At 40.0% G+C, this 25571-nt stretch overlaps 2 protein-coding genes and 3 long non-coding RNA genes across 19 annotated transcripts in view; 2 read left to right on the forward strand and 3 right to left on the reverse strand.

The window, feature by feature from the left end:
* Positions 1-80: 80 nt before the first annotated feature.
* On the reverse strand, positions 81-8900 carry ankef1a (ankyrin repeat and EF-hand domain containing 1a). Of its 6 annotated transcripts, XM_086019861.1 has the most exons (10): positions 8314-8536; positions 6649-6859; positions 6308-6469; positions 4070-4269; positions 3235-3384; positions 2995-3118; positions 1941-2748; positions 1411-1637; positions 780-895; positions 81-691 (listed from the first exon to the last, which is right to left on the reverse strand). In XM_086019861.1, the coding sequence occupies exons 1-10, from the start codon at positions 8368-8370 to the stop codon at positions 686-688; spliced, it is 2061 nt and encodes a 686-aa protein (XP_085875987.1). In that variant the 5' UTR covers positions 8371-8536; the 3' UTR covers positions 81-685. The 6 variants fall into 6 exon arrangements, with proteins under 6 accessions (XP_085875987.1, XP_085875991.1, XP_085875986.1 ...); XM_086019865.1 differs by lacking the exons at positions 81-691; positions 8314-8536 and adding an exon at positions 8878-8900 and having other exon boundaries at positions 717-895; XM_086019860.1 differs by lacking the exon at positions 81-691 and having other exon boundaries at positions 717-895.
* On the forward strand, positions 4606-12519 carry LOC147127967 (uncharacterized). 2 transcript variants are annotated; one of them, XR_015084059.1, is made up of 5 exons: positions 4606-4950; positions 8000-8152; positions 9696-9869; positions 9992-10128; positions 12326-12519. It is a non-coding gene; the product is annotated as an uncharacterized LOC147127967 (long non-coding RNA). The 2 variants fall into 2 exon arrangements; XR_015084058.1 differs by lacking the exon at positions 12326-12519 and having other exon boundaries at positions 4616-4950; positions 9992-10728.
* A 798-nt stretch (positions 12520-13317) lies between these two features.
* On the forward strand, positions 13318-16284 carry LOC147127968 (uncharacterized). 5 transcript variants are annotated; one of them, XR_015083881.1, is made up of 12 exons: positions 13318-13466; positions 13709-13798; positions 13886-13909; positions 14012-14111; positions 14186-14230; positions 14534-14703; positions 15017-15061; positions 15187-15580; positions 15649-15720; positions 15801-15939; positions 16028-16087; positions 16166-16180. It is a non-coding gene; the product is annotated as an uncharacterized LOC147127968 (long non-coding RNA). The 5 variants fall into 5 exon arrangements; XR_015083878.1 differs by having other exon boundaries at positions 13338-13466; positions 13765-13798; positions 16166-16284; XR_015083880.1 differs by having other exon boundaries at positions 13338-13466; positions 13765-13798; positions 14012-14116; positions 14545-14703.
* LOC147127969 (uncharacterized) lies at positions 13821-22088 on the reverse strand. Of its 3 annotated transcripts, none has more exons than XR_015083884.1 (8): positions 22008-22088; positions 19956-20027; positions 17700-17787; positions 16061-16316; positions 15821-15905; positions 15631-15717; positions 15345-15454; positions 13821-15264 (listed from the first exon to the last, which is right to left on the reverse strand). It is a non-coding gene; the product is annotated as an uncharacterized LOC147127969 (long non-coding RNA). The 3 variants fall into 3 exon arrangements; XR_015083883.1 differs by having other exon boundaries at positions 13821-15261; positions 16061-16321; XR_015083882.1 differs by having other exon boundaries at positions 16061-16321.
* Positions 22089-22292: 204 nt separating this feature from the next.
* The window catches only part of emilin1a (elastin microfibril interfacer 1a), a 33005-nt gene continuing 29726 nt past the window's right edge, over positions 22293-25571 (reverse strand). For all 3 annotated transcript variants that reach the window (XM_086018895.1, XM_086018894.1, XM_086018893.1), the window contains one exon: positions 22293-25027. In XM_086018895.1, the coding sequence (XP_085875021.1) occupies positions 24708-25027 (320 nt within the window). In that variant the 3' untranslated portion in view covers positions 22293-24707. The remainder of the gene's footprint in view (positions 25028-25571) is intronic.

Below are 25571 nucleotides of genomic sequence, written 5' to 3' on the forward strand. Positions count from 1 at the left end.
AAGAAATATAGTATACATGTACAGTATTTGTTTAGTACTGTTGATCGCAGACGACTGACTCAGGAGTACCGTCTGACTCGTCCCTAGACTGCCCTCTACTGACGAAACAACACAATCAGATGACCTCTGACCTATACCTCTGATAAGCAAACCAAATACTGTACATTTCAAAATATTTTCTTTTGTATGGGCATTCAACATTTTTATCCGCCATTTTTTGTCCATCTCAGGGGGCGGCCATTTTGCCACTTTCATCAAAGAAGCTCACGGCAGGGTAACAACCAACCACGGCTCACGTGTTTTCTGAAGCTGATTTGTCTCACCGTTGGAATTTAACATTATTCTATCTGCACTTTATTGTAGCTTTGTAAATATTTCATCTTAATCAACTTTTACTACTTTTAAATTTCCACCTACAGCCCAATATTTTGCCTGACCATTCATTTAACAATAGCTACCATTGCTGTTGTTGAGTCCACAGAATCACCTGCCATTTTAATTTCTAATTCTAGATAACGCATTGGCTGAGATGTTGAGTGAGATGATTTGCTGTAAAAATGTATGTTTATTTTATTTAAAGACATATTCTGCTGAAGTAAACGTATTGCGTAACACACAGCCGGCAGTGGACCAAGACGAAGAAAGAGATCAGAAAGGGAAACACGGTTGACAGAAGTTCCAAGAGTTATTTCTGTCACAAAAACAGACACAAAACAAAACAAAATATTAACTGTCACTTCAGACGTAAGGTTAAGAGTTCAACGGTGTTACTTGGGTACCTTTCCTTTCCCCTTTCCTTTCTTTTTTGGTTTAGGCATGGATTCAAACTTGTCTTTGACCAACTGATATATGGCACCGTCACCAAATGCAGTGGCTACGTCAAGGCAGTTTTGTTCTGAAAGGGAAAGAAAAATGCTCTCTTAGTTAACACTGGCATATTTCCCTTTAAAGGTTGTAAAATTCAGTTCAGACAATATTTTTAGGACAAATGTACCAGAAATCTAAAAAAAAAAAATGGAATGTTCAAAAAAATCTATCAGGATCAAACCTTTGCTCCGGTACTATTACACTTTGCAGGAATTATTAATTTGAAGTTGTGGACAAGTTACCAGTTTAACTTAATTTTGCCCTTATGTGACAATTCAGTATGCTAAAATGGCACTTCAAACATTACACATACAATATTTAAAGACTGAAGGCAAAAGTTAAAAGGGCAGAACAGATGAATTATAATTCGAGTTTCTCATTGGACAAATTAAACTTTTAACAGTGAGGTGAAACACCACCATGGGGCAAATTGCACTATGGTTGCTCGTTTAATTTGATATAAAAGTTTAATAATATTAATTTTGTAAAACCAAATTTGTCTCACGCCATTCATGATTGTGATTTCTGATGTATAAATCATACCCTTCTTGTTCTCCACAAAGACATTGGCACCGGCCGTAAAGAAGAACTCAACACAGGAGAGGTGAGTGCTCTCGATGGCCAACATGAGGGGCGTGGTCCCGGTGATGGTCTGAGCGTCAATGTTGGCTCCCGCCTCCAGCAGAAGTTCCAATATATCCACGTTGCCAGCTTGAGCAGCATGGTGAAGCGGCGTCCAGCAGAACTGGTCACAAAGATCCACCATCGCACTGTTCGTAACACAACCGTACCATGATTTCATTATTGGCATTTACCGCATGTTTGAAAATTACAAAATATATGTTTATACGTATATATATATATATATATATATATATATATATATATATATATATATATATATACATATATTTGTTTTTATATTTTTATACATATATAGAGATATAAAAATATAAAAACAAATAACTCAATTCAGAGTCTTCAATTGACCTCGACAAGCTGCCCAAGGGCCCTCACTTGATAATGATAATGAAAGCGGTTTGTCCAATGCTCGAAGGACGGATGTTCCTCACCTCTTTTCGATGAGGTACTTAGTCACCTCGTAGTTTCCGATGGAGCAGGCCACCATCAGCGGGGTCTTGTAAAACGGATCCTGAACATCCACAGGAATCCTTTGACTAAAAGCCACTTCCAGAGCCTCGATATCGCCATTCTTCACCAGGTAGTTGATGTTGAGGTAGATCTTGTCTGGCTTCTCCGTGTACCACGACGTGTCGTCAACTACGGGATGTTCTGATGGAAGAGGTTGGTCCAGTTGTCGGATGTCTGCGGTATTGTAGGTCTCCATCATGTATTCCGGTGGGCCTCCATCCTCTCGTCGGGGCTTGAACTCCGCCGGGAGGGTACAAATAGGCATAGGGAGGACAAATTTGGGCTTCTTCTTCTTTCCCTTGCCTCCTTTCCCACCCTTTTTCTTCTTGGGGACATAGGAGAGGAGGAGGTACGGTTTCTTGATGTAGCTGACACCTTTGATGAAGTCATTAATGTTTATCGTAGGATCTCTTCCAATCCCATGGAATGAGATGACTAACTCGAGCTGCTCTTGGTTGACCGGAGCCCTTAATGACGTTAAAACAAAGGCAAATTTTTCAGAGGAAACCTTTTCGCTTTCAAAGGCTTGCAGCAGATCGCGCTCAAATTCGTTCGACCAGTCATGGAGCGTCAGAGCCCAGAGGTCTGTCAGGACCGTCTCATCGGTGTTCTCTTTGCCCTTCTGTTTCTCAGCTTTCCTCAGCTCCTTGACAGCCGCTTTGTGACCGGCATCTTTGGCAATCTGACGCGGGAGTAAACCGTCAAGGTTCTTCACTTTGGCGTTGCAACCTGAACGGAGAGCACAGCAGTACGGAGTGTTTGGTGTGCAGGTGAGATTGAGAAAGAGAGAGTCTGACAAATTAAACAACGCTAGTTGAAATAGTTTTTAGTAGTGGAAAAAAAAAAATCACAATTATTTTACAGGGATTCAAGAATCGCATATTGTAAAAAAAAAAAAAAAAAAATTGCCAACCCTTCACCTTAGACTGTATGAACGTGTGAAAAATGTATGAAATGCGTGACATGTCTCTATACCTCTCTGAGCCAGGAACTTGCAGCAGTTGACGTCGCCCGTTGCAGCGGCTAAGTGGAGGGCCGTGCACTCCTCCACGTTAATCACACTCATATCTGCTGAGAATGCAGACAGCAGCACAATCACCTGGGTGACGCGCAACGCCACATTAGAAAAGGGCAGAGTTGGCAATGGAAAAACATTGATGATTTGAGTCACACTCCACCAAATGATTCCATACAGGGGTCGAAGTAGAATTTCACCTCAAAAAAGCCTCCCATGGCAGCGTAGTGCACCGCTGACAAGCGTTTCTGGTCCAGGGCGTTGGGATTCCCCCCCCTTTTTAAAATGTCTCTGACAAGCTCCAGGGATCCAGCTTTGGCAGCCTCCATCAATGCTGTCACACCTGTTTTCTAAACATCGAAAACAGCGCACAGGCAAGACTGAATTTAGTTACAACAACTTCAGCGGTGAAGGAAATGATCTGATTTGGCTTAGGAAATGATAGAAAATGGATGGATTGCTGGATAATTTCATCTCCAGTGGACAGTATTCATATGTACCATTGACTTCTAGTGACAGGCAGAATGATAAAATCTGCTTCTATTCAATGGTAGAAGGCACAATAAACCTTTTGCCATTTATATATCAGAAAAAGGCATGATTTACTTGCATCAGCTTTGTGTTCCAAATAAACGGGCCCTGATTTGACACTAAATCAATTTGTGAGTTAAGTTAAGATCATTTCAGTATTTTTTTCGACATTTTTGCTTGGCGGTGTGCCGTGAGATACCCTGGCTCAATAAACGTTGGGAAGCGCTGGTTTGTATTGTCGTAACATTTATGCTAATTTATATTAGCCCTTCTATGTTTTTCCTTATGTTAGCATTAAGCTAGCAGACTTTTGTTCGATGAAATATGGTTTGGTTGAACAAGTTGGTGTTAAAATATACAATGTTTAATTGAACTTTTTTTTTTTAATTTTCTGTGTCAACCTTATGATAAATATAAGTGGAAGTGACAAATAAACAGCAATCGCGTTTACATTCTGTTAACTCTTATGGGTGTCCCCGCCTTAAACTCGATCTAAATATGAACCTGATCTGTCGCATTGGGGTCGGCCCCTTTCGCCAGCATCATGTGACACATGGGAGCGCAGTCTTTGGCATGTTGACACATCAGCTGAAAGACATGAGTCCCCTGCAAGGACACATTGTTGACGTCTGCATGGAACTCCAGCACCGTCTGCATGCAGCGTGTGTGCCGCCTTGTCGGGTAGATGCAGTAGAAGAGAACCCCTAAAGCGGTGGGAGGAAGATGAACGGGTTCAGCATTTTCGGGCTTGCTAGGTCGCCACTCATAGCTAGATTGTATGTCCAACCACTGATACTTAATACAAATAAAATCTGACATCAAGTAACACCTCCTCAGCAGTAGTTGGCGCTATACTGCAACAGTTTAACACATGAAGAAATCATCATCTGCGTAAAAAATTATACTCTGTTCACATTTTTTTGTTTGTTATTGTGCGAACTGAAATTTTACATATCAAAAGTACAAGAGATTGTCATAGTCTGTCTTTTGAGTTTTGACTTTTCATGTTTTTCCTTGTGTTCCTTTGTCTGTCTCATTAGGTTATTGAGTGCACCTGCGCTTGTCACCCCGGTCCCTGGTGTTAGCCAATCAGCTCCCTCTGACCCTCCGTTGTATCGTCAACTTGTCTGTATGTAGTTCCCTGCTTTCCTTCACTTCTGGTTTGTTCGTTGTCGTTTGTCAATGGTCATCAGTCTGTTAACGCAAGTCCTGTTAGTGTTTGTTTAGTTTCTTGTTGATCCTTTTTATTTTGGAATCATTCCAGTGCCTTGTGGCGTTTTTGTTTTCTTTTAGTTAAATACGTTATATTGACCTTAATTTTTGCCTCCTGCTTTTGGGTCCTCTTCCACGCGTTTCCTGACAAGAGATATCGCTACTCTGTATCGGTGAGTACTCAAAAAGTGCATACTCGTACTACTATCGGTCCGAAAAATTGGTATCAAACAGCCCTGGTAAAAAATGACTTTAATATTCCAGTGTAAGATTTTGTTCAACTTTTACAGGTCAGCTGTACAAGAAAAAAAAAGCATGCTCAGTCAAGGACATGGTCATGCAGTCTCAGTGAAGTGCAATACGATGCAGACAAATGGAGGACTCAGACATTTATCTTGGAGAACAGGCCTGACTATCAAGTTACTTTGTGTTTCACACGAGAGGTTCACCAGTTAGAAGTTGATCTGTAATTACATCTACACTTTTGGCTGCCTTCTCCGTATTTGCCTTCAATCTGACACTTTTCAATGAGAGTGCAATTCTCAGTAGTCATTAATAGCACCAATGACACTTGAGTAATTAGTGTGATAGATTACAATTAGTCCCGAAGAAGGGCTTTGGGCTGTCTGATTGAAGCTGTCTGGGTTACTGAAGCCTCATCAATATCTAAAGAGACTTGCCATGCATTTTGATGAGCTGGATGACCAGGCAGCACCTTGGAAAAAAAACCCTATTGATCTAACTTAAGATGGAAAATATATCCATTTAGGAAAACAATCAAGCTTGAATTTAAATGCAGTGGTGTAACCCCGGGGCAATCTATTAGCTGTCGTTGTTAAAGACTTGCATTACAGGTATAATATTCAGTAACAGTGATCAAAGTCAGCTGGGATTCATTAGAGAAAATGGATGGATGAAATGAAGTACAGAATTAAAAAAAATGTGTATTACTGCATCTGTATCATCTCAACATTTAATGGACTAATAGAGCTGACTTGTTAAATTGAAGTAATGTTTTTCGTGGTCAACTGTACGCAATCTGAACGGTCGATGTAAACAGTGAAGGCTCTCATAAATCCTCAGTTTAGGAACGAGTTTCGTTCCTACGCTGGCAATGTAATCTGAATTTCCGTGTAAATCAGATTTCACCGTTAAAGTCGAAATTTAACGTCAAAATACTTTGTATAAAAAAACTAAGATACATTAAAATAACAAAATGTAACACTCTTTACAAAGTAGCTAAGGAGAAACACTACGGTGCTGGGGGCAAAATGGCGGAAGAGGCACGGGTGTCAAAACGTCGTAGGTCGAGTTTCAGTAACAGTGGCAACGTAAGATGGCTGCCCTCTGGTTTCAGCCATCAGCCAATTGTAAGTCCATTATATATAAATTCATACATTTACTGGCCAATTTTTAAATTAAGGGACTTTGAAAGCTGCTGTAAAGAGGCATTTTGAGGGGACTATTTTTTTTCCCATTACATCCGGAGTTCATTAGATCGAGGTTCCACAGTTTGAGTACACGACTCACCTTGGCCTTCATTGTCTTGGAGGCGCATATCAGCGTCGTGGTCTGCCAACATTTTCACGATGCCATCATTACCCAGTTCAGTGGCTAACATGACCGGCGTGTGGCCCCTCTTATTCTGGACGTCAGGGTGCGCTCTCAGGGAGAGAAGAAACCCGGTCAGGTCTGAGGAAGTGTTGGAGATACAAGTCATCAATTGACAGATTAGTATGAGCTACTGGATTTAGTTGAGATTAAAAATCTGTTCAGATTGCTCCAAAATTGGGTTATTAGAACACTCAAATGTGTGAAAACATGGTATGGTAGTAGAATGTGATGTGACAGAGCAAGGAAGAGATGGTCACCCTGATTGTTGGATGCAACTGCCATGTGAAGTGCCCCGGTTCCATTCTGTGGCTCGGTGAGATTAATGAGGTTTTCCACCCCGAGGGTGACCATTTTCTCAATCTGGGCCTCATCGTTTTCATGGATGTACTGCAACAAACGGTAGATCTGCAGCACCTGCAGGCGGTTGTCTACCTCCCTTCCAGTCATGCTCGCGATGAACACAGACAGCTGGAAATGACAAGAGGCTCAAAACCTGTTGACGAGATGCATGTTTTCAAAAATAATCAGATGTGAATACGTAATCCTCAAAATAAGTGGACAACATATTGTTATGCATTGTTACACATGTTGACAAATAGGTCGCCCGTAATCAATATTAGTAAAGGTCAGAGTACTACTACTACTACTACTACTACTACGACTACAACTACTACATTTCTTCTTTGTAAATTCCAGCAGTCTGGATGCCCAGTGGCACCATGCTGCCTCTAACAGGCCAGTCTTGGTACTACATTAGACATCTGTTTTGGGGCCGAAGACTCTGTATCATAGTGATTTTCAAAAGTTAGGTGCTAGTACCGCTAAGGGCACGTGGGCGTCTCTAGTGGTACACGAAAGAATTAAACGCTTAAACTGTGCAGTTGTAGTGGCATATATATATTCGTTAATCTGGTACAGTTTTAAGTATACGTCAGTCATATTTAATTTTTCAGCATAATATGTTTGCATTTAATTTTTTAGAACTGTTTGTTTTCAAACGTTTACGAAGGTAAATTTTGGGGGGATTATAATACCAAATACACTTTTTAGGAATATAAACTTCTTTGTTTTCGACTGACATTCCCAGCTACGCTACTGTATTTTAATGTTGGCCATTATGGTAGGTATTTTTTTTTAGGTGTTACTGTATGTGTTGATCATCTCAAGTAAATCATGTTAGAACAGTGTAAACTCTCAAAAAATGAGTATTGAGAATGATATTGTAAAATCTTTATACGCGTACCCTGCTTTTGTGAGATCAGATCACATTCCATGTGATCCTCTCTGAGTAATAAAGCTGAACAAAGTTTGTATTTCACCATAATATCGTCAAACTTGTCAAATGAATGACTACTGATTAGTCAGCTACTCTTAAAAATGCACAATATATGATAAGTTCATATAAAAACGCATTGCACACATCTACAGTATATAGTATCACTCAACCTCGACCAGCTGAAGTGGCACTGATCCACTTGTATAGGAGTAAAAAGGTCATTTCATCTTATATTGCTGCGTAATGAGTGTATTTCGTTGTGTTGGTACGAGGATCATTTCGGATGGTGGAGTTAACATTTTAATGGAATTGTTTTCTGTCTTTCTCCATAGCTGTTGTACGAAGAGTTCGACGGAAGGTCATGATACATTAGAGGGTGATGTCATGTTCATGAACCTCTATAACGCTAAAGGATTCAGCTGTAAATAACAGCAACGTGACGTCACGGCCATCACGAGACGAAGAAAGCCCAGAGCAGCAGACTTGTAATTATAACAGTTTACCGTACTAATACTGTAGTAACTTTTACTCATGCTTGTCTGCTTGAGGCACATGCATATCTTCAAATGGAATACATTAAAACAAAAATGAATAAATATTGACGTGCAATTTTAACCATAAGAAAAGGTAAGCTTCAATCACTGACCTGCACTACGAATCCACTGTGGATAACCGACCACTGTGGACATTTCTTCAAAAACATTCTTCCTTAGCCATTATAAAATGTCTTCTTTCCATAATAAATAAGAAGCAGGCGGCAATCCTTCCATTTCAAAACACCGTCTCTTTGTTTTCACGGGTGAAGAAGTGTACCTCGGCTCCAAGGCAACGAAACGCGCTAAATCCCAGCAGTGCAATGTGGGACGTACTTTCGGGTGTTGGTCAAATGGCCATTTTACTGAAGTGGCAAAAGAACTCATTGTATTTAAGGAAAAGTACTTGTTTGAAAAAAAAAACAAAAAAACAGGTACAATTAAAAGTTCTGATTCAACTCCTGTACTTAAGGAAAAACTAAAAAATAAATTGTTGCTGTCGTTTTGGCATAATGACAAAAAAATCCTCTTTATTAACAATTATTAACATACGGAGTTCGATTCTAAAACGTTTAACGTACATACAGTCTAAAAGTGAAATACCACTTCTCATGATGTCTCTCACCTTACATGTCCAAGCAATGTAGGTAGAATTACAGGTTCCATGATCAACTTACCTGCTCAAGATGTGACTTGTTTCTTTCCACTACAATTATAGGGTCCGTGTCTCTTTTGGTCATTGGATGTTATGTTTGAAACAAGATATTAAAAATTGAAAAAACGACTCGTTATTTCATTTTCGTTTTAATCTCAAAATTGAAATACAGAGTAATTTTCTAGTTTGTTGTATGGAACGAGTAAAAAAATGTCTAAAAACAGTTTAATGTTCAATTTTTAATTCTAAATACGGCTCATATATTGGTTTTCGATTCCCGGAAGTTGTCACTGAAAGCATTTCTCCTAGTGACCAGCAGACGGCGACACATGGCGCCTGAAGACGATATCGTGAACTGTATTGTAACCTGGAAAAAATGGTATCCTCTGTTAAAGAAATAATGATAATAATGATGAGAAGAAAAGTAATAAAAACAAATAAAACTTTATTGAAAACTAACTAATGAAAATCAGAAATAGATTTTTTTTTTTTAATCTTCGAAGGTATGAATAAGCTTAAATCTTAGGTGTCTCACTTTGCTCTAAGAAGCTATGCTGTGGATGGAATGTGAGATGGACCACCTTCTCACATCAGGATTTCCTCAATTGTTTGTTTCGTTTAGAATAAAATAAAAACAGTTCCCAGCAATAGATCCACTAACATCAATGGAGATCCAAACAGTACCTGAGATTTATTTCTTATTTTTTTGTGGCCTCATTATTAATATACCATGGACACAAAATGCTAATGTGTACATCCTCTCCGTTAGTTACAATTGGTTGAAATGTCATTTGTAGCCAGTGAGTGCCATAACGAGTTGTTAATGGTGTCGTCCCTCAGAGAACGTGAGCCTCAAGCTGTACTGCCTGACAGTGATGACCCTGGTAGCGGCCACTTACACGGTGGCTTTACGCTAACGAGGACTGTCTCATCCGGAGACTTGTACTTCTCCACCACCGCCGTGTGCCTCGTCGAGGTCAGCAAGCTAATACTGAGCACTGCGATGCTGGCAAGGTAAACCTTTGCGTTTCGTTACCTGTTCGCAAATGAGAGAGGGAGATTTTCCTCTGCCCCCCAACAACTTCACTTGTATATTTACTTTTAAATTTCCCAACTACTGTATGTGTTCTTCCCAGAGAATCCGGAAGCCCGAGAAAGCTCGCTCTGCAACCCCAGAGGGCTGCTGAAGCTGAGTGTACCCTCGGTGGTGTACGCAATCCAGAACATGATGGCCTTCCTGGCATTGAGTAATCTTGATGCTGCAGTTTATCAGGTAAACTCAGCCTGTTTGCAGGACTTGTTTGCAGGAAGGGTTCTGTTCTATCAGGTTCTTGTGTGGGTCTCCCTTCGTTTCACCCAATTTGTGTGATTAGCGACACGTCATCAGAACACTCAACTAGTAGCGCTCCGTCCATCAGCCACCCATCGTGAACAGTCAGCCTTTTGGCGTCGTCGTTAGAAAAACTTTGAGATTTTCAGGTTGTTTGTTACAGCCCATCTTTATGAGGATGGGAGACAAAATGAAGAAAAGTAGTTTGTTCGGAGAATATAAATGGCACTCGCCATTCTTAACCAGAGCATTCCTGAACTTAGCACTACAAGGAAACAACAAAAGTGACATTGATTTACAGTAAATATGTCAACAAGTTTTTGCAAAAATGAGCCAAATTATGATGGGTGCGGCTAAGCAGCCGACATGTTTCTGTGTGCAGGTGACATATCGGATGGAATCTATTTTGACCTTTTTGCATGACGGTGCACTTTAGCTTCGGGTATATCTTTTGATTCCTGTTACCTGTCAATTATAGATGGGTTGCATTTTGTTGAATGTTCAAGTATGTTGTATTTAGGATAATAAAGACGTACTTCTGGAGCCTATTGCTTTTGTTTTATATTCCAACCTCACCTTCTAGGGGAAGTCAAACCAAAAACTGTCTTACCTTCTCGCACATATGCAAATAGTCCAATCGTCATCTTACACACATAATACACATACCTATGTATAATTTCATCATATTAATGCTAACAGCAAAGAGTTCTAGAGAATTCTAGTTTCTCCTATTTATACCTTTTTTATAATTCTTTATTTTTGAAGCTTTTTAAACATTGCACGTGATTTACAAGATTCCGATTCAGTTTCATCATTGCTCCCAAAATAGACTCCTGACAGCACAAGTGTCAAACTCAAGGGCCAGATCTGGCCTGTCACATCATTTTGGGTGGCCCGCAAAAGCAAATCAAACATGTCAACTTCCATAATGCTTGCTGAAATCTGCACCCAAATTTCAAATTGTCATATGTAATAAAGAAGAGATGTTACAAACATTTGTTACGTTTTGTAACTTGAACAAAATATTATACTTGACTTCTGTTTTCAAAACTAGTGATCCATCAATTTGTTTTGTACTGGATATGAAATAAAACGAATTGTTAAAACAATTTTATGGTCTCATAGTCATAATGGCCTTCTGAGGGCATCTATAACATGCGGCCTGTGACAAAAATGAGTTCTTTTCATGTTTGCTATTCTCAATAAGCCTAAGTAAGAATGGCTTCAACAAATCATATTTTCTGGGGCGTCCCTTTGAACCCAGATACACGTGGCATCAGTGTGATTCACACTGGTATCCAAAGAACATTGCTGAACGGAAGAGGTTTGTTCAGACCAACCAATTGGCGGACGGACAATGCTGACATCACAAAGGACCATCGCGGTTCAATTTTTAAACAGTCCCTCTTCTAATATAATTGACATCGCTCGGCCAGCGCTGCCAGTGATTCTGAACGCCCATTAAATTGACATGGCTGCTGATTGGACATAAAAACATCAACATGTACTAGAAGCAATGCAGTCAAATAAACCACTTTGTATTTCCAATTTTGAAACTCAAACCTGAAAATAACAAACAATTTTAGCAGGTGTAAAGAATATATAAAATGAGATCTATTTTGCATAAAAATATAACCATGAAATTGGATTCTGTATTGTTTTTGGTAACAATCGTGTTCTCCCACCATGGTGCTGAAAATAGTAGTATATCCCACAATCCCATGCGGCGGACGCGTCCTTCCTCTTTGCGAATGCAGCTAGTGACTGTAAATATTTGGATATTTTACGCGACTACGAGTTTTAAGTGCATTTTAACAATTTGTAGTGATGGAGAAGTTCACTTAGACTTGAGACAGGCAGACGAGTGTGCGGGTAATTGCGTGTGATATTGGAGATTTGGATCCTTAGAAACGTCAACAGGAAGACTGGATTACTGACCCGAGGTATGATATCGATCTTGTCAAATATGTATGTACAATACCGAAGTGGATGAACGGTGGTTTGTATTCCCGATGACACGTAATACTTTGGGGGCGGGGGGGGGGAGCGGGAGCGTTCGGAAAGTCTTCCGATTTTTCTCCCCAACAGTAATAATAATTATTGAATTTGATTTCACCTATGGTATCCTTGTGTGTTGCAGGTGAAGGCTACAGACCTGTCGGACCAGTAGCGATCCTCCCACTCCCCCCAAACCTTGAGACGCTTCTCAATCTCTCAGCAGAGTTGCCTTTCTCGACAAAGCATCTTGAAACTAAAACACGAACTGTGATAACATTTGTGACTGTTTGTGACTGAAGCAGACAAGAAGTCTGTGTTTAATTCAAGCACCTTAACTCACGATCACCAATAAAGCAAAGTAACAAACTTCTTCCTCTTTCTCATGTTCGTCTTCAATTTCAAACCAAGTTGACTTTCCCGGTGGATGACATCATGAAGTTAGTGGTAGTAAACATTGGTGGGTGCTGGGCTATTTATTAGGTTTGAGTGTCATCACAAAATCCACGTGGAATGTTAGCGGTATAAGTGACCACAAGGGATGCCAAACATCTCCCCAGATACATTTCCTTTTTTCATGTAACTGAGAATAAGCGGCTTGGGTAATGCCTGGATTGATGTTTGGAAAACTGCAGGAGTCCGACCGTTCACTGTAATCCTATAAATACACAACAAAATTTCGAATTTTCTCCGTCAAGTTGGCCGAGTGGTATAAAAGGGAGCGTGGTGTCCGGGCGATCCGGGTTCGATCCTCACTCTTTGCTCCATTTACAAATTAGATGGAGAAATGAGCAAGAATCGAACCCGGGTCTCCCAAAGACCAAGTTACGCCACTAACCATTCGACCATATGAGATCTTCTGGGGAATTTCAGGTGGTTATATATATGCACTAATTTACACATCCGCGTATTCACTGTGATATCATAGCGGATATGTAATACTAAGAAAGACTACGACTGCAATTGAGTGGTAGTCAAGTGGTAACCACTGCAGCAGTCTATGCAGACAACCAGGGTTCGAGCCCCCGGTAGCGGTGATGGCATTTCGTCTATTATTTCGCTCCCGCATTTTCAATGTAACACAACTTCTTTAACTTAACTCTCTGTGTAAAACATAAGTTTTAATTTTTTTTCCTCTGGAAGTGACGTCATCACCGGAAACCTATTTAAGTCGGGGGAAATGCGACAAATCATTCTTTCGCAGCTTGCTGTCAGCCTACCGTCGTCCTCGTCCACCTGCTGCTCCGCACACATTTCCTCCACAAGATAATAGAAGACTGTGAAAGGTGAGTGCTCAATCTTTAATAGTCTCTTAAAACTCACTGCTTTTGCGCACTTTGAATTTAAAGAATCACTTTTGGCGTGCTCACGCCTCGCTAACATGGCAAGCTAAAGCATTTTGCTCTAGCGTTGGTAATAAACGCTGTCCACGACTTTAAATTGCACCAAAATGCGTTTTAGCAACATAATACTGATAAATGGATGGACGCAATAATGTAAGTATTTATTCTAGCTTTTTTTCCAACAGTAAAACAGCTACTTTGTGACTATGACTAACGAAGCATTTGTGCAAAACATTTGCAGCACTTTTCTGGACGCAAGTGCCGTTTTACCGAAGGTAAGTAGACAACACTTCACAATTTAAACTGAGCAAATCAAGTTTATTTTCATGCATGCGTATTAACAGTCTCATTTCTGTCCACAGGCTTGCATCTAAAACAACGACCAGGTTGACTACAAAATGGCACAATTTCTGTGTTTTCATATACAATCATTATTAAACAGAGCAAATCAAGTATCTGACTGTGTTGATTCTTATTTCTGTCTACAGGCTGAGTTCTTAAACAGAATGGACCACATGACCCTTAAAATGGCTGCCTTCCTGTCTAATTGGGACATGGCGTCATGAGACTTTTGCATGTCTACCAAATGTCAGGTTGCTGAGCCACTAGCTTGTCAGGCTGAGTATTTTAAAGTCAAATGCTTACATTCCCTTGTCTTTCAGGCCACCATGCTGATGAAGAGGTGTCTAGCTCTGCTCTCCTCACTGGTAAAACACATACTTTCATACACCAAATGTTTGATTAATTATCTCAGAATGTGCTGACCAAGGGGCCTCCCAATCAGCAAATGTGTGTCAAATCCAGGTTAGTGAAAACCCAGCCACAGTTTGAATTGCGCCACAGGTGCTTCCACTCAAGCAGCTTCTGGGGAGCTCGTTTACCTGCCGGTTGAGTGGAAGCACCTGCGGCTACAGCCGAACTGTGGATGGGGTTTTACTTTCTGGACCTGGATTTGACAGCTGAGTCAGGTGGGAACATGGACTCAATGGCAACTTTAATGTTTGTTGCAGTATCACTCCAGGAAGAAGCACCAGCCAGGATTCTGGATGAAACCGAAGGAGGGGCAGGAGACCCGATGTGACTTTCCAGCAGTGTCCCATCCAAATTTCTGCTTCTTTGGTTTCCTGCAGTCATGCCAGAGCTTTGTTGAGAGCTGTGAAACAAGATGGCGGTGTATCAAGTGAGTGTTTTTTTTTTTTTTTTTTTTTTTTTTTTTTTTTTTTTCCCCCTGCAGTTTTGCCAAAGTTGCAGTCAGGACACTCATCAGGGGTCTCCAATCCTGTTCCTTGAGGGCCAGCTTCCTGACTGTTTTGTCTCCGTGCTGTGACACACCTAATTGGAAATGATCAGGCTCCTAAAAAGCTTGCTGATCATTTGAATCGGGTGTGTTGCAGGTGGGCGCAATGGAAAACTGCCAGGACAGTGACCGATAAGGAACAGGATTGAAGACCCTGGTCAATAAGTTATGTTTTTGTCCTGCTCTTGTCCATCAGGTGGCGCATGGATCAACTTGTGAAGTCGAGCTCCTCTTGGTCAAGGTTGGGACCTGTTGCAAAAGAATCTTGATTAATCAAAGTACTTGATTGTTTTTTTTGTTTTTTTGTTCTTGGTGGCGTGATGATCAACTTGCTGATTGGCTACAAAAAACCCTGCATGTTGAAAGAGCACTCTCCTGCTTTTTCTTGGACTTGGCATGTACTGCAGCTTCCAGTAAGAGTGCCGTCAGGGATTCTTCCACCTGCTGGGCAAAGAAATTCTCGAAATGTGGACGTTCCTCAAAGCTGCCTACATTTTCAATATTGTGACTGTAAATAAACGTACTAGGAATAGCAGCATTTGTGGTATTTGCAAGTTTGTCCATCCGGGAGAAGTCTTTGCACCAGTCCAGAGTTTCAGGCGCTCGACCAGCTGCTGCAGTGGAAGGTTCCAGTCTACAGTAAATGAAAATATTTTAAAGTGCAGCGACGAGGAGACTGTCTTTACATGTGCACCATTCAAGTTGGATGACATCATGAAGCTTGCCATGGCGTTCATCGATGAGGAGCTCCTGCAGAAGCGTACGAAAACGTAACAGCATTTGAGGTTAGTAATAGAATTGTCTACTCACATGTTCCTTGTCCTGCAGATGGCGCCACTGGAGTGCTACGAGCTGCAACATGACTCAAAGTGCGTCTGCCTGAGGAGGAGCCCTCTGCTGGTAAGAAAAGGAACATTTAATTTCAGCGAGCATGTTCCAGTTGTCTTGACAAAGTTGAATGATTTTGTTCTTGTGTCCAGTGTGGCGCACGATCGAGTACCTGCTCACAGCCAGCGACAAGCAGCAACACTTTTGCCTTGTTGCTTGCTCATCCACGAGGTGCTGAAGCCAAACGTGGAGGCAGCCTGAGAAGAAATGGGAGACATTTACACTTTGAAGGTATGCTCTTTAAAAAAAAAATTTCACTGCACAATCTTCATCACAACCTTTCTGACACAATACTTTTGGATTTCCTTCCCCTTTCTAGGCAGCAAGGAGAAGATCATCATCCATAACGCACCTGTGAAGACTTGAGTCCTGATCGCTGGTAGGTTTCCAGCCCCAAACATCTTCTGCACCAGACGTTGACTTAATTTTTGACTCACAGATGTTTTTCTTGTCTTAGGTCCACACTTGCCGAAGTTCTTCTCGCTGGCCGACCACTTCGCAACGAGCAGACCGTCATCCGACTTGCAACTTTGTCTTCATTCTTCTTGCTGGCCGAGCACGCAGCAACCAGCAGACTGTCATCCAACTTGCAACTTGTTTGTGATTGTCTACTCTGCAAAATAAAGCTTGATTACAAATGACACTTAAGCTCTTAACTTCATTCTTACACACCACAACAAACTTGCTTAAAGCATAGTAACAAAACAAAAAATCAAAAATATTTTTTCTAATTTTTTTCTAAAAATATTTTTTTCCAAAAATATTTTCCTAAAAATATTTTTCTAAAAATATTTTTTTCCAAAAATATTTTCCTAAAAATATTTTTCTCCCCAATTTTTTTTTTGGGGGGAGGGGGGAATATTCTGGGAAAGTGGGTGTGGCAAGGCTGGAATAAAGCTTTCTGATTCGCTGATGGGTCTGGAAGTGGGTGGAGCAATGCTGATAAAAAGCTGTGATTGGTTGAAAGGTGGGCGGGCCTATGCAAATTAGAAGCGCTGTGATTGGTGGGATTCCGAAGTGGGCGTGGCTATGCAAATTAGGGCCACTGTGATTGGTCGGATTCCCAAAAGTGGGCGTGGTTATGCAAATTACTGCATTCTGATTGGCTATGCAAATTCGAGCCACACCGTGATTGGTGGATCCAAAATTGGGCGGAGTTAGGGGCGGTCCTAGCAGCAGATAGGTTTTGGGAAGGCACTTTTGAGTCTTCAGGTCAAAGTTGCACTTCAGTCACTACATGAGACGCAAGTCTTTTACTATTCCCCTCAATCTCACATGACCCAAAGCTCGATGAATTTCAAGATTGCTCCAGTTTTGAGTCATGAGGAGACAAACAGGAGTAGTAATGTGACACTTGTGTCCACAGTAGTCGTGACTGACGTGCAACTCTCACCTCAAGACTTCAAGCGGCCTTTGGAATAGTTTTCCACTGCAGCAACCGACACGCATGAAAGGCTTCAAATGAAGGCAGATTTACCAATAAAACACAAAGACTGCAATTCAACTTGAACTATTTATTGGACAGGGAAGCTAACATGACCATTTAAAAGCATTTCACCAGTCAATGTTTGTGTGAGCTAACTCAAGTTGCACACACAGACATCCACGATGGAAGCTGCTTGACGAGCTCATGTGTGATGTCACTTACTTCAAATGACACATTTAGGTGATGGCACCAAAGTGGGACGTGAGCGCACTGGGACAAAAGCTACGTGTACAAGCACAACACCATCATCACACACTGCTGGACATGTTTTTAAAAGACACTGATGTGAACCAACTTAGCCAAAAATAGACTTTTTTTTTTTAATGTGACATCATTTTTTAACTAACTTGGCCCACATCATTGTCATTCAAAAACATGCCCAGAAGTGTCTGAAGATGGTGTGGCAGTGCATGAAGCAGAAGTTGAGTGCACTCACGTCCACCTTGTGGTGCGATGCGACATCACACATCAGCTCGTCAAGCACACGACATTGCTCAATACTCACAGCGGTCCAAATGCAGCTTGGCCTTCCCTTCCGCATGTCCCACAAGTCCATCGGCTGCACCGTTGAGCACGAAGCCTCCTCCATCCATCTGGTCAGGCAGAAAATAAAAACTGTAAGTAACACTCTTCTGTACATAAAAATTCTAAATAGTCTATTTCAAGATTCAAGTCATCTTATGAGTAAAATAAGGTGGTATAGTTTGACTTAACATTTGCAAATGTGCCCACACACGTCATGCATCCGTGTGAGCAATCAGTTGGTGCAAGCATTTCTCTCCACACCTGACATCCAATGAGCTACTCAAGCGCCTTTCAATCAACTGGTCGAGCAGGGCCTCAAAGTCCTCCAACTGAAAATACTCCGCCTATGTGCTAAGGTAGAGTAGTTTAATATTGTTCAAACATACACAAAAATTAAAACTACTCCAACAGGCAGCAATCTGATCCCCTTGATAACATTCCTTTACCTCACCTTGTAAAAATGTCACTTTAATCTTGTCACTTTACAACACTACATTATCTGATAAGTATTACTTTACTTTACATATTAAACTGTCCATCAATGTAATTTTGGACTCTAAATAAGGCTGTCAAAATTAAAGCCTTCATTCTGGAGATTAATTTAAATTTCATAAAGTGTTAAAAAAAAAAAAAAAGAACTCCGTTTTATTTAATTCCTGTGGCAGCTTCACCTTGTGGCCAAATTTAAAAGGAGAGTCACTGGTACAAAGACAAAGATGGATTTTTACGTCGTTTTATTTCTAAAAGTTACTCATTGGAGAAATCCAAAATAACTTGTGCACTTTGCAAATCCAAATTCAAATACCATATTTCTTGTATGTCTTTGGCGTATCATTCGACAGTTGTATGCAATAAATTAAAACAAAAAGCAATAAATGAAAACACAAATTACTCTCAACAGTAGACACTGGAAAACAGCAGAAAAGTGTCAGTCTCACGTTGGATCAAAAGCCACAGACTAGAAATGTCTCTTCAAACGGGTTTTAAAAATGGACAGAGAGGGGGCTTGCCTGACATTGAATGGAAGGTCATTCCAAAGCCAAGGAAGAAGAAAAAGAAAAGGCTCCATCCCCGCATACTCAAAGAATCATATTCAAGGACCAAAGAAAGCTATTTGAACAGCCTCTGAATCGAAATATACCGGTACTTTACTTTTCTTTTTTTTTTAATTCCAAGATTTTGCTAAAGTAAATATCTGTTACAAGCTTCGCATAAAATTATAGTTGAAAAAATGTGATTAATAACAATTTATGTCAAATTTAGCGATTAGTTAAAAATGTTTTATCACTTGACAGCTCTAACTAATATTTTTTTTCAGGACCAATTTATATACGTCATGACATTCTTAATAATTGAAAGGTCTTTGGATTTATTTTGAGGTTTTTAATTTATTTACAATAGAATTGACATTTCTGTAATGGCTTATGTATTTAATAACTTATTCACTGCAATCGCCAGCAGAAAAAAAGCAACAACATTTTGCTCAGCAACCTATTCAAGACGCCTCTCAGTGAAGCTGCAGCTGTGCACCGTATACTCAAAGGTTTGGCTAAGTTGTTGATGTTGGGGTGGAGGCTCTTTCTGTCTGGCAACTTCACGCCCCAGCACATGGCATTTATTGACAACATACAATTGGACAGCTCTGTCTTTAAAAGTTGCCTCGAGTCTACAGTCAATCTTTATGGGTGCTCAACAGAGTGGTGACTTCATTTGCAGTCTGAACCCAGATATGGGGACTATTTTCATAAAAGTATTTTTATTTTATTTCAGTTTTAGATTTTTATTAATTTTATTTAACCATAATAACTAGTTTTTTTTTAACAAATAGGGGTTGGAAAAGTCACAACATTTTTGCAAAAAAATTATTAACACTGAGTCCTAGCTGTAGTCACAAAGCCACAGGTTGTCAAGGTAAGAAAAAAAACCTGGGAACTCTTTTGAATTGAAAAAAAAAATGATACCTTTAATACAGAGAAATCATATTCATTCATTTTAAACATTAAAGTATTGTAAAATGCGTGTAAAAATGTATATGATAAAAATATATTTTATATTTTAATGTACTTCTATATTTTTTCAAATAGGTCTAAGACACGATTTAAACTAAAAGTATAACAATTATATATTATTATAAAATAACAACATTGGGTGTCATTAGACTGTGCCGGTTTCCCTAATGTTATATGGCATAATGCTACAACAGAAGAAAATGGAAGGAACAAGCAGCATGCAGTACCTTTGAAGAATATGTTGATGGTGAGATGTGCAGGTAGACGACCAGCAGCAGGTGAACATGGGGAGAGATTGCCTGAAAATTAGTCACACAAATGCATCAGTAATGTTCACGTGTTTTTCAGATGCACAAATATATTGATGATTTTCACGTGCGTTTTTTAACGTTGTGTGTGCATTTATCATGACTCTGCTTGTGAATTGTCGAATGGGCATTTGTGGCTCAACGGACACCCGTATTTCTTTTTGACACAAACGTCATGCCGTTTCCAAGATATTCCCACACAGGCTGACATTCCAATCGCGCAAACAGCAAAGGCGCTCCAACTGTGTCCGTCTGTCGGACTGCGCGCACAAGGCGGAATAAGCCCGTGTGACGCGCTTCATGGTAAATCGGTCCTCTCGGAATACCCGAGTCTGGGTGTGTACTCGGCCACGTTAACGGCCGTTGAACTTAACTAGCAGCGATCGCTGGTTCCAACGGATCATAACGGGAACGTCACATTAAACATTGACAACGCTCGCGCTGGCCGAGACGTGAGGTGCGTTCAAATACAGTCGAGCACTTCACACAAACTATTCAATAAATGAGGAAAATGCAAGTTTATTTATTAATTATTTAATGTATCTGACCTCTAAAATAGGGAGCGGTACGGGAGTGGGAATCATGCTGAACGGGAACGGGGCGGTATAGAAGTCGCTTTCACCGGAACGGGTTTTTTCAAATTTTTTTATAATTATTATTATTTTTTATACCATGATCTGGGACTGTGATTTTTTTCCCCGTGTTAGTCGGATGGTATGCGAGTAAAAATCCACTCCGGTGCCATCTATCCCACACACAGCAGTTGTCAACATTCACATGTGTTCTAAAGGGCATCCGTCTTCACTCCGCTAGAGGGCAGTGTCTCTGTCTCCAGCAATCCGTGTATCATTTGTTCATTAGTTGGCTTTTTTTTTTCTCAACAAAACAGGTCGTAAAAAAATTAATTTAAAGACTTGTCCCGTCAATATTTGTTCCAAAAACTAAACAAAACTGACAAATCCTTTTTCCAATTTTGCTACAGAATTGACAAATGGCGATGGGAAAGAAAAAACAGATAACAGGCGATTTGGATGATTCATGTACAAGTAAGGCGTTCTTCTGCTGACAACTCGACGCAGCTGTAGCAGCAGACAAAGAGAAGGCGAAGAAGAACGTCTTCAAGTCAAGGCAAAACAAGCTCGGCGTAAACAAATTACGGTTGCACTTTGTTTCCCGAGTTGTGTCCAATAAACACATAAAAGAACAGCTTTCCGTTTATCAATTTCGAAGTGTTAAACAAAAAACGGGATATAGCGCATTCCCGTCAAATGGAAACAGCAACACTGCCCATAGCGGAATGAGAAGGGATGGCCTTTCCACACATGTAAATATCTGGGTCCTGTGCGTGTGCGTGTGAGAACATCTTGAAACTGCGTGCCTGCTGATCCACAAACGCACATTTGACATTTCACACGCAGAATTGAATATGTACACGATAAGTCATGATAAATGCACACACAACATTTTTTTTTTAAGTGAAAATAACGAATATATTTGTGGACCTGAAAAGCACATTTTGGTGCAAATAAATCTTTCGATTCAAAAACATAAATATTTAAGTTATTCAAGAGAAATACATTTGTGAAAATCACAAATATTTGTGGATCTGGAAAAACACGTGAAAATCACGCATGCATTTGTGTGAATAATTTTGAGACAAATCTCTCCTCATATGTGAAGCCATCACTCTTCCATTGTGGACATCAGCTTTGGGGTGGAAAACATACAAAACATAATTCAAGTCTAATGCTTTCATTGATTAACTTTTGATTGACAACTGAGTTATACTTGTGGGCGTGCTAGCTGACGACCCACCTTTGTTGATATTGTTTTACGATAGCTAGTGACCTTACAGTGACGTAGTAAGAATAAACAAACTAGAAGACCTCAGTATCGTGATTGTGCTCCTAAATAGTGTACATACACACATTAATGGCAAACAGAGAGTTTAAAAATGTTTAAATTACTCACTGAAAACACAGCAGCCAGTCACTGGAAGACCTGGTCATAGAACCGGATATGTACAGTTTTTCGTCTTCCTCTTTTTCTGCCGCTGCATCTTCGTCGTCTTGTTTTTGGCGGATTACATCTCCTTGGTACTTATCGCCACCGAGTGGACAGGAGATCGCAAAGGCATTTGACAAGCAATGTTATCTACCGTAGGTCAAAGAATGTGTACGACTTTGCGGTATGAGAAGGGCTCAGTTTCCATATAATAGTGTGTTTGACAAAGTGTGCAACGACTCTTCAAATAAGTGAAATGTTTGGCATTTTTATTTTTTTAAAAAAAAGAGTAAAAATCCTGATTTACAGTCAAAAGTGAATGAATACATTACTGTATATGATTTCCTTAGTCCTCCATGAAAGCATACATAAAGTACATACATACATACTTATTTATAAAAAGGTGTTTATTTATTTATTTGGGTAGTGGAGCATATGTGTAGGTTATCACTGTTGGATCCTTCATCAACCAGGCGAGTCTTTCTCCATGGTTGTAGTGGAGTATGTATGCCCGAAAATGTTGGCCAACTGACTTCTTACAAGTTGGAAGACATCTGTGATGCTAGTTCGACGACACATTTGTTGAACATGTCCATATGGTCATATTTTCTTATCTTTTCTCAGAGTACCACCATTTTTGTCCAGGGAGCTGTTTCATGAGTTTATGATTCTCATGTTTAAAGCTGTTTTCAACTATAATTCATAAGCTATTTTTAGATTTCATGAGTGTTTTAATTAAAGTTGTGTTTGTTTTCTTATATTATTTCTTTAACAGAGGATACCAACAATCCAGGATACAGTTCATCATATCGTCGTCAGGCGCTACGCTGTCGCCATCTCCTGGTCACTAGGAAAAATGCTTTCGGCGACAACTTCCGGGAAGCAAACAGATATACCAGCTGTGTTTGGAATTGTGTCACGTGCTGTATTCTATTTTCGTTCTAGAATTAAAAATGGGAAATAAAACCGTTTTAAGACTTTTCTTTACTCGTTCCAGACAACAAAATAGAAAATCAAGCTGTACAGCATTTCAATTTTGGTGTTTGTATTTTAAAATGGAAATTAAATGTCGTTTTTCCATTTTTCCTATCTGCTTCCAAACATAATATCCAATGACCAAAAGAGACACGGACCGTGACACGTCGAGAGGACAAGTACCGAAACTCACTACAACATTCAATTTTCCTTACTTAAGGTCACAGGCCATAAATATAAAGGAAATGAAAAACAGTTGCGGCGGTAACTGAACGTAACTTGAGCTGCTTGATAACATATTCGTATTACTGCTGCACACTGAAAAAAATGCTGTGCATCATTTACTCAATTTTATTTGATCAAGTGCTTGCACGAAATAAAATCATCTGAGTGCAACCACTTGACGAATTAAAATTGAGTAAATTCAACCATTTATTTTTCAGTGTACATACTAAGACAGCAGTTCAAAGGTCATTTGATACTTTGGCACGCATGTCCGCAAGGTCCAAAAGGCAATTGTCAATAAAAGTGACAACATCCGAATAAACTCATACTACAAGAACCCCTGTGTAAAGTGTATTTGGCACACATGACAAAACATACAAAAACATATACAGTACCTTACCTTGCAAGGTGAAGTGGTAGCAAATACAAACATTACATGATAAAATGTTTAGAAAATATTTACATTCTTTCATGAGTGTACAATTCTTTGGGGAGGAAAAAAATCCCATTCTCAATGAACGACAAGGGGGATGTTTCTATCAATGGAAAATATTCACTGGAAACAGAATAATGCATTGATTGAAATGAATGTTTGTAGTGCTCATACAATAGCTTATCCATAATGCCAACTTATTTATGCTAAAAAATATGAAGGCATAGTTTCTTTTAATTAAAATTCAGGATGTTTAATGATGCTTGATTTGCATCAACTTAATAAGTTCCTCAATCGAACACAGAAACAATTCCCATCTTTGCCCCGAGCTGGCCTGCTCTTTCCTCTGTCTCATCCTGTGGTCTCCACCACATGAACTGTGGACGACTTCAATTTTGCTCTTCCTGCAAAGAAGAGTGGTTTGAACTGTGTCACACTCCCACTTATTTCCCTCTGCATTTTTCTAGGACAGTTGGCTTCCTCCATGGTTCTCGGAATTTGCTTGTGGTCAAATCACGTCAGCACTCAAAGAGTAGCAATCATTACAGGGGAAAATGTCTGTGAACATGGCAAAAACCTGCCTGAGGTTTTTGGCTGTGGGTGGATAACACAAAGAAACTCAAAGAACCCCCATGCGCTTAATCTTTTATCCAACTTTCATTTCATTAAAAAGGCACCTGAGGGCTACGATATCACTAATATTGAGGTTTTGGCAAGAAATATGAATTTGTCAGATAACCAAGAAGTGATTTTTGGAATTGATATCATGACCTCAATGGCTTTTTGGAAAAAAGAAAAAGTATATCCTTAAAGCTGTCAAGCGCAAATGATTGGTTTAAAAGTGGAAGCGTGTTTATTTACATCTGATGACTCAAGTTCAAAATACGCAATTCCCTGAAAGAACCCTTGTATGCTCTCTGGAGACCCTCTTGGATCATTTCGGTCTCCGTGACTGCCTGATTGCTTCGTCTCTAAACAAACGACAAAAAAAAGAGTCCATGCTCTGGAAATGTCACCAGTGTCCGTCCATCCAATCAGATGGTCTCATACAATAACATCCCACTGAAGATGGTCAAGGGTTCCGAGGAGTAAGCTAGCTTGCCGGTGACCAGGTCGATACAGACCGTGTCCCCTGCCTCCAAGGGCAGGATGATGTTAAAGACCGCCAGAGCTCCGGGGATGTGTTTTGCTTCCGCCATGGGTTTTTCCAGGCCTTCAGGCTGATATCCTGCTGAGTCAACTCGAGCCACACCGGTGTTGGATTTGGACAAAACCGCCTCGATCTTCACATTCTTATGGCCGGTCATGATTCCACTGAAAAAGTACCTCCCTCTCACTGGAGCTGTGAAATAACCTGCAGGACAGAAGAAATGACTTAGTTATCACACATAAAGATAACCAACACATTTCAACATTTTATTGGAAAAATGAACAGGCTGGGTGAAATAACTTTGTGCATTACAAATGGATTTAATTTGAGAAAGGTCAACAAATTCCTACTTGCTTCATCAAAAGTTGAAGCAACACTTTCCTCACTTTTCACCTTTTCACTTATTTTGAGTTATTTGACTGTTATCATCAATAACTGGCTATAGAAAAAATTGAGCATACAACACATCTTTCACCACAGGCTTTATGAATAACTTCTACGACTATTAATTTCCATTATGCAATGTGACAGTTATTATTAGTAAACGGTGGTAGGAACAATCTGACCCGCCGGGTAGGCTGGGAGCTTGTGCATGAGCTTCCTCGTGGTGCGGCCAAGAAAGTGTCAAGTGTCAGATTTCTCAAGCAAAGTGTTACGAATTTTACAAAGTGGACCTTAAAAGAATGGAAAACTGTCAATTGGTCTGGGATGCTCAGTAGATTATTACCAATTCATCAATAATCAAATG

Source organism: Filicampus tigris, chromosome 20, assembly GCF_054856515.1.
Source record: "Filicampus tigris isolate MCC_2025a chromosome 20, RoL_Ftig_1.0, whole genome shotgun sequence".
NCBI lineage: Eukaryota > Metazoa > Chordata > Actinopteri > Syngnathiformes > Syngnathidae > Filicampus > Filicampus tigris.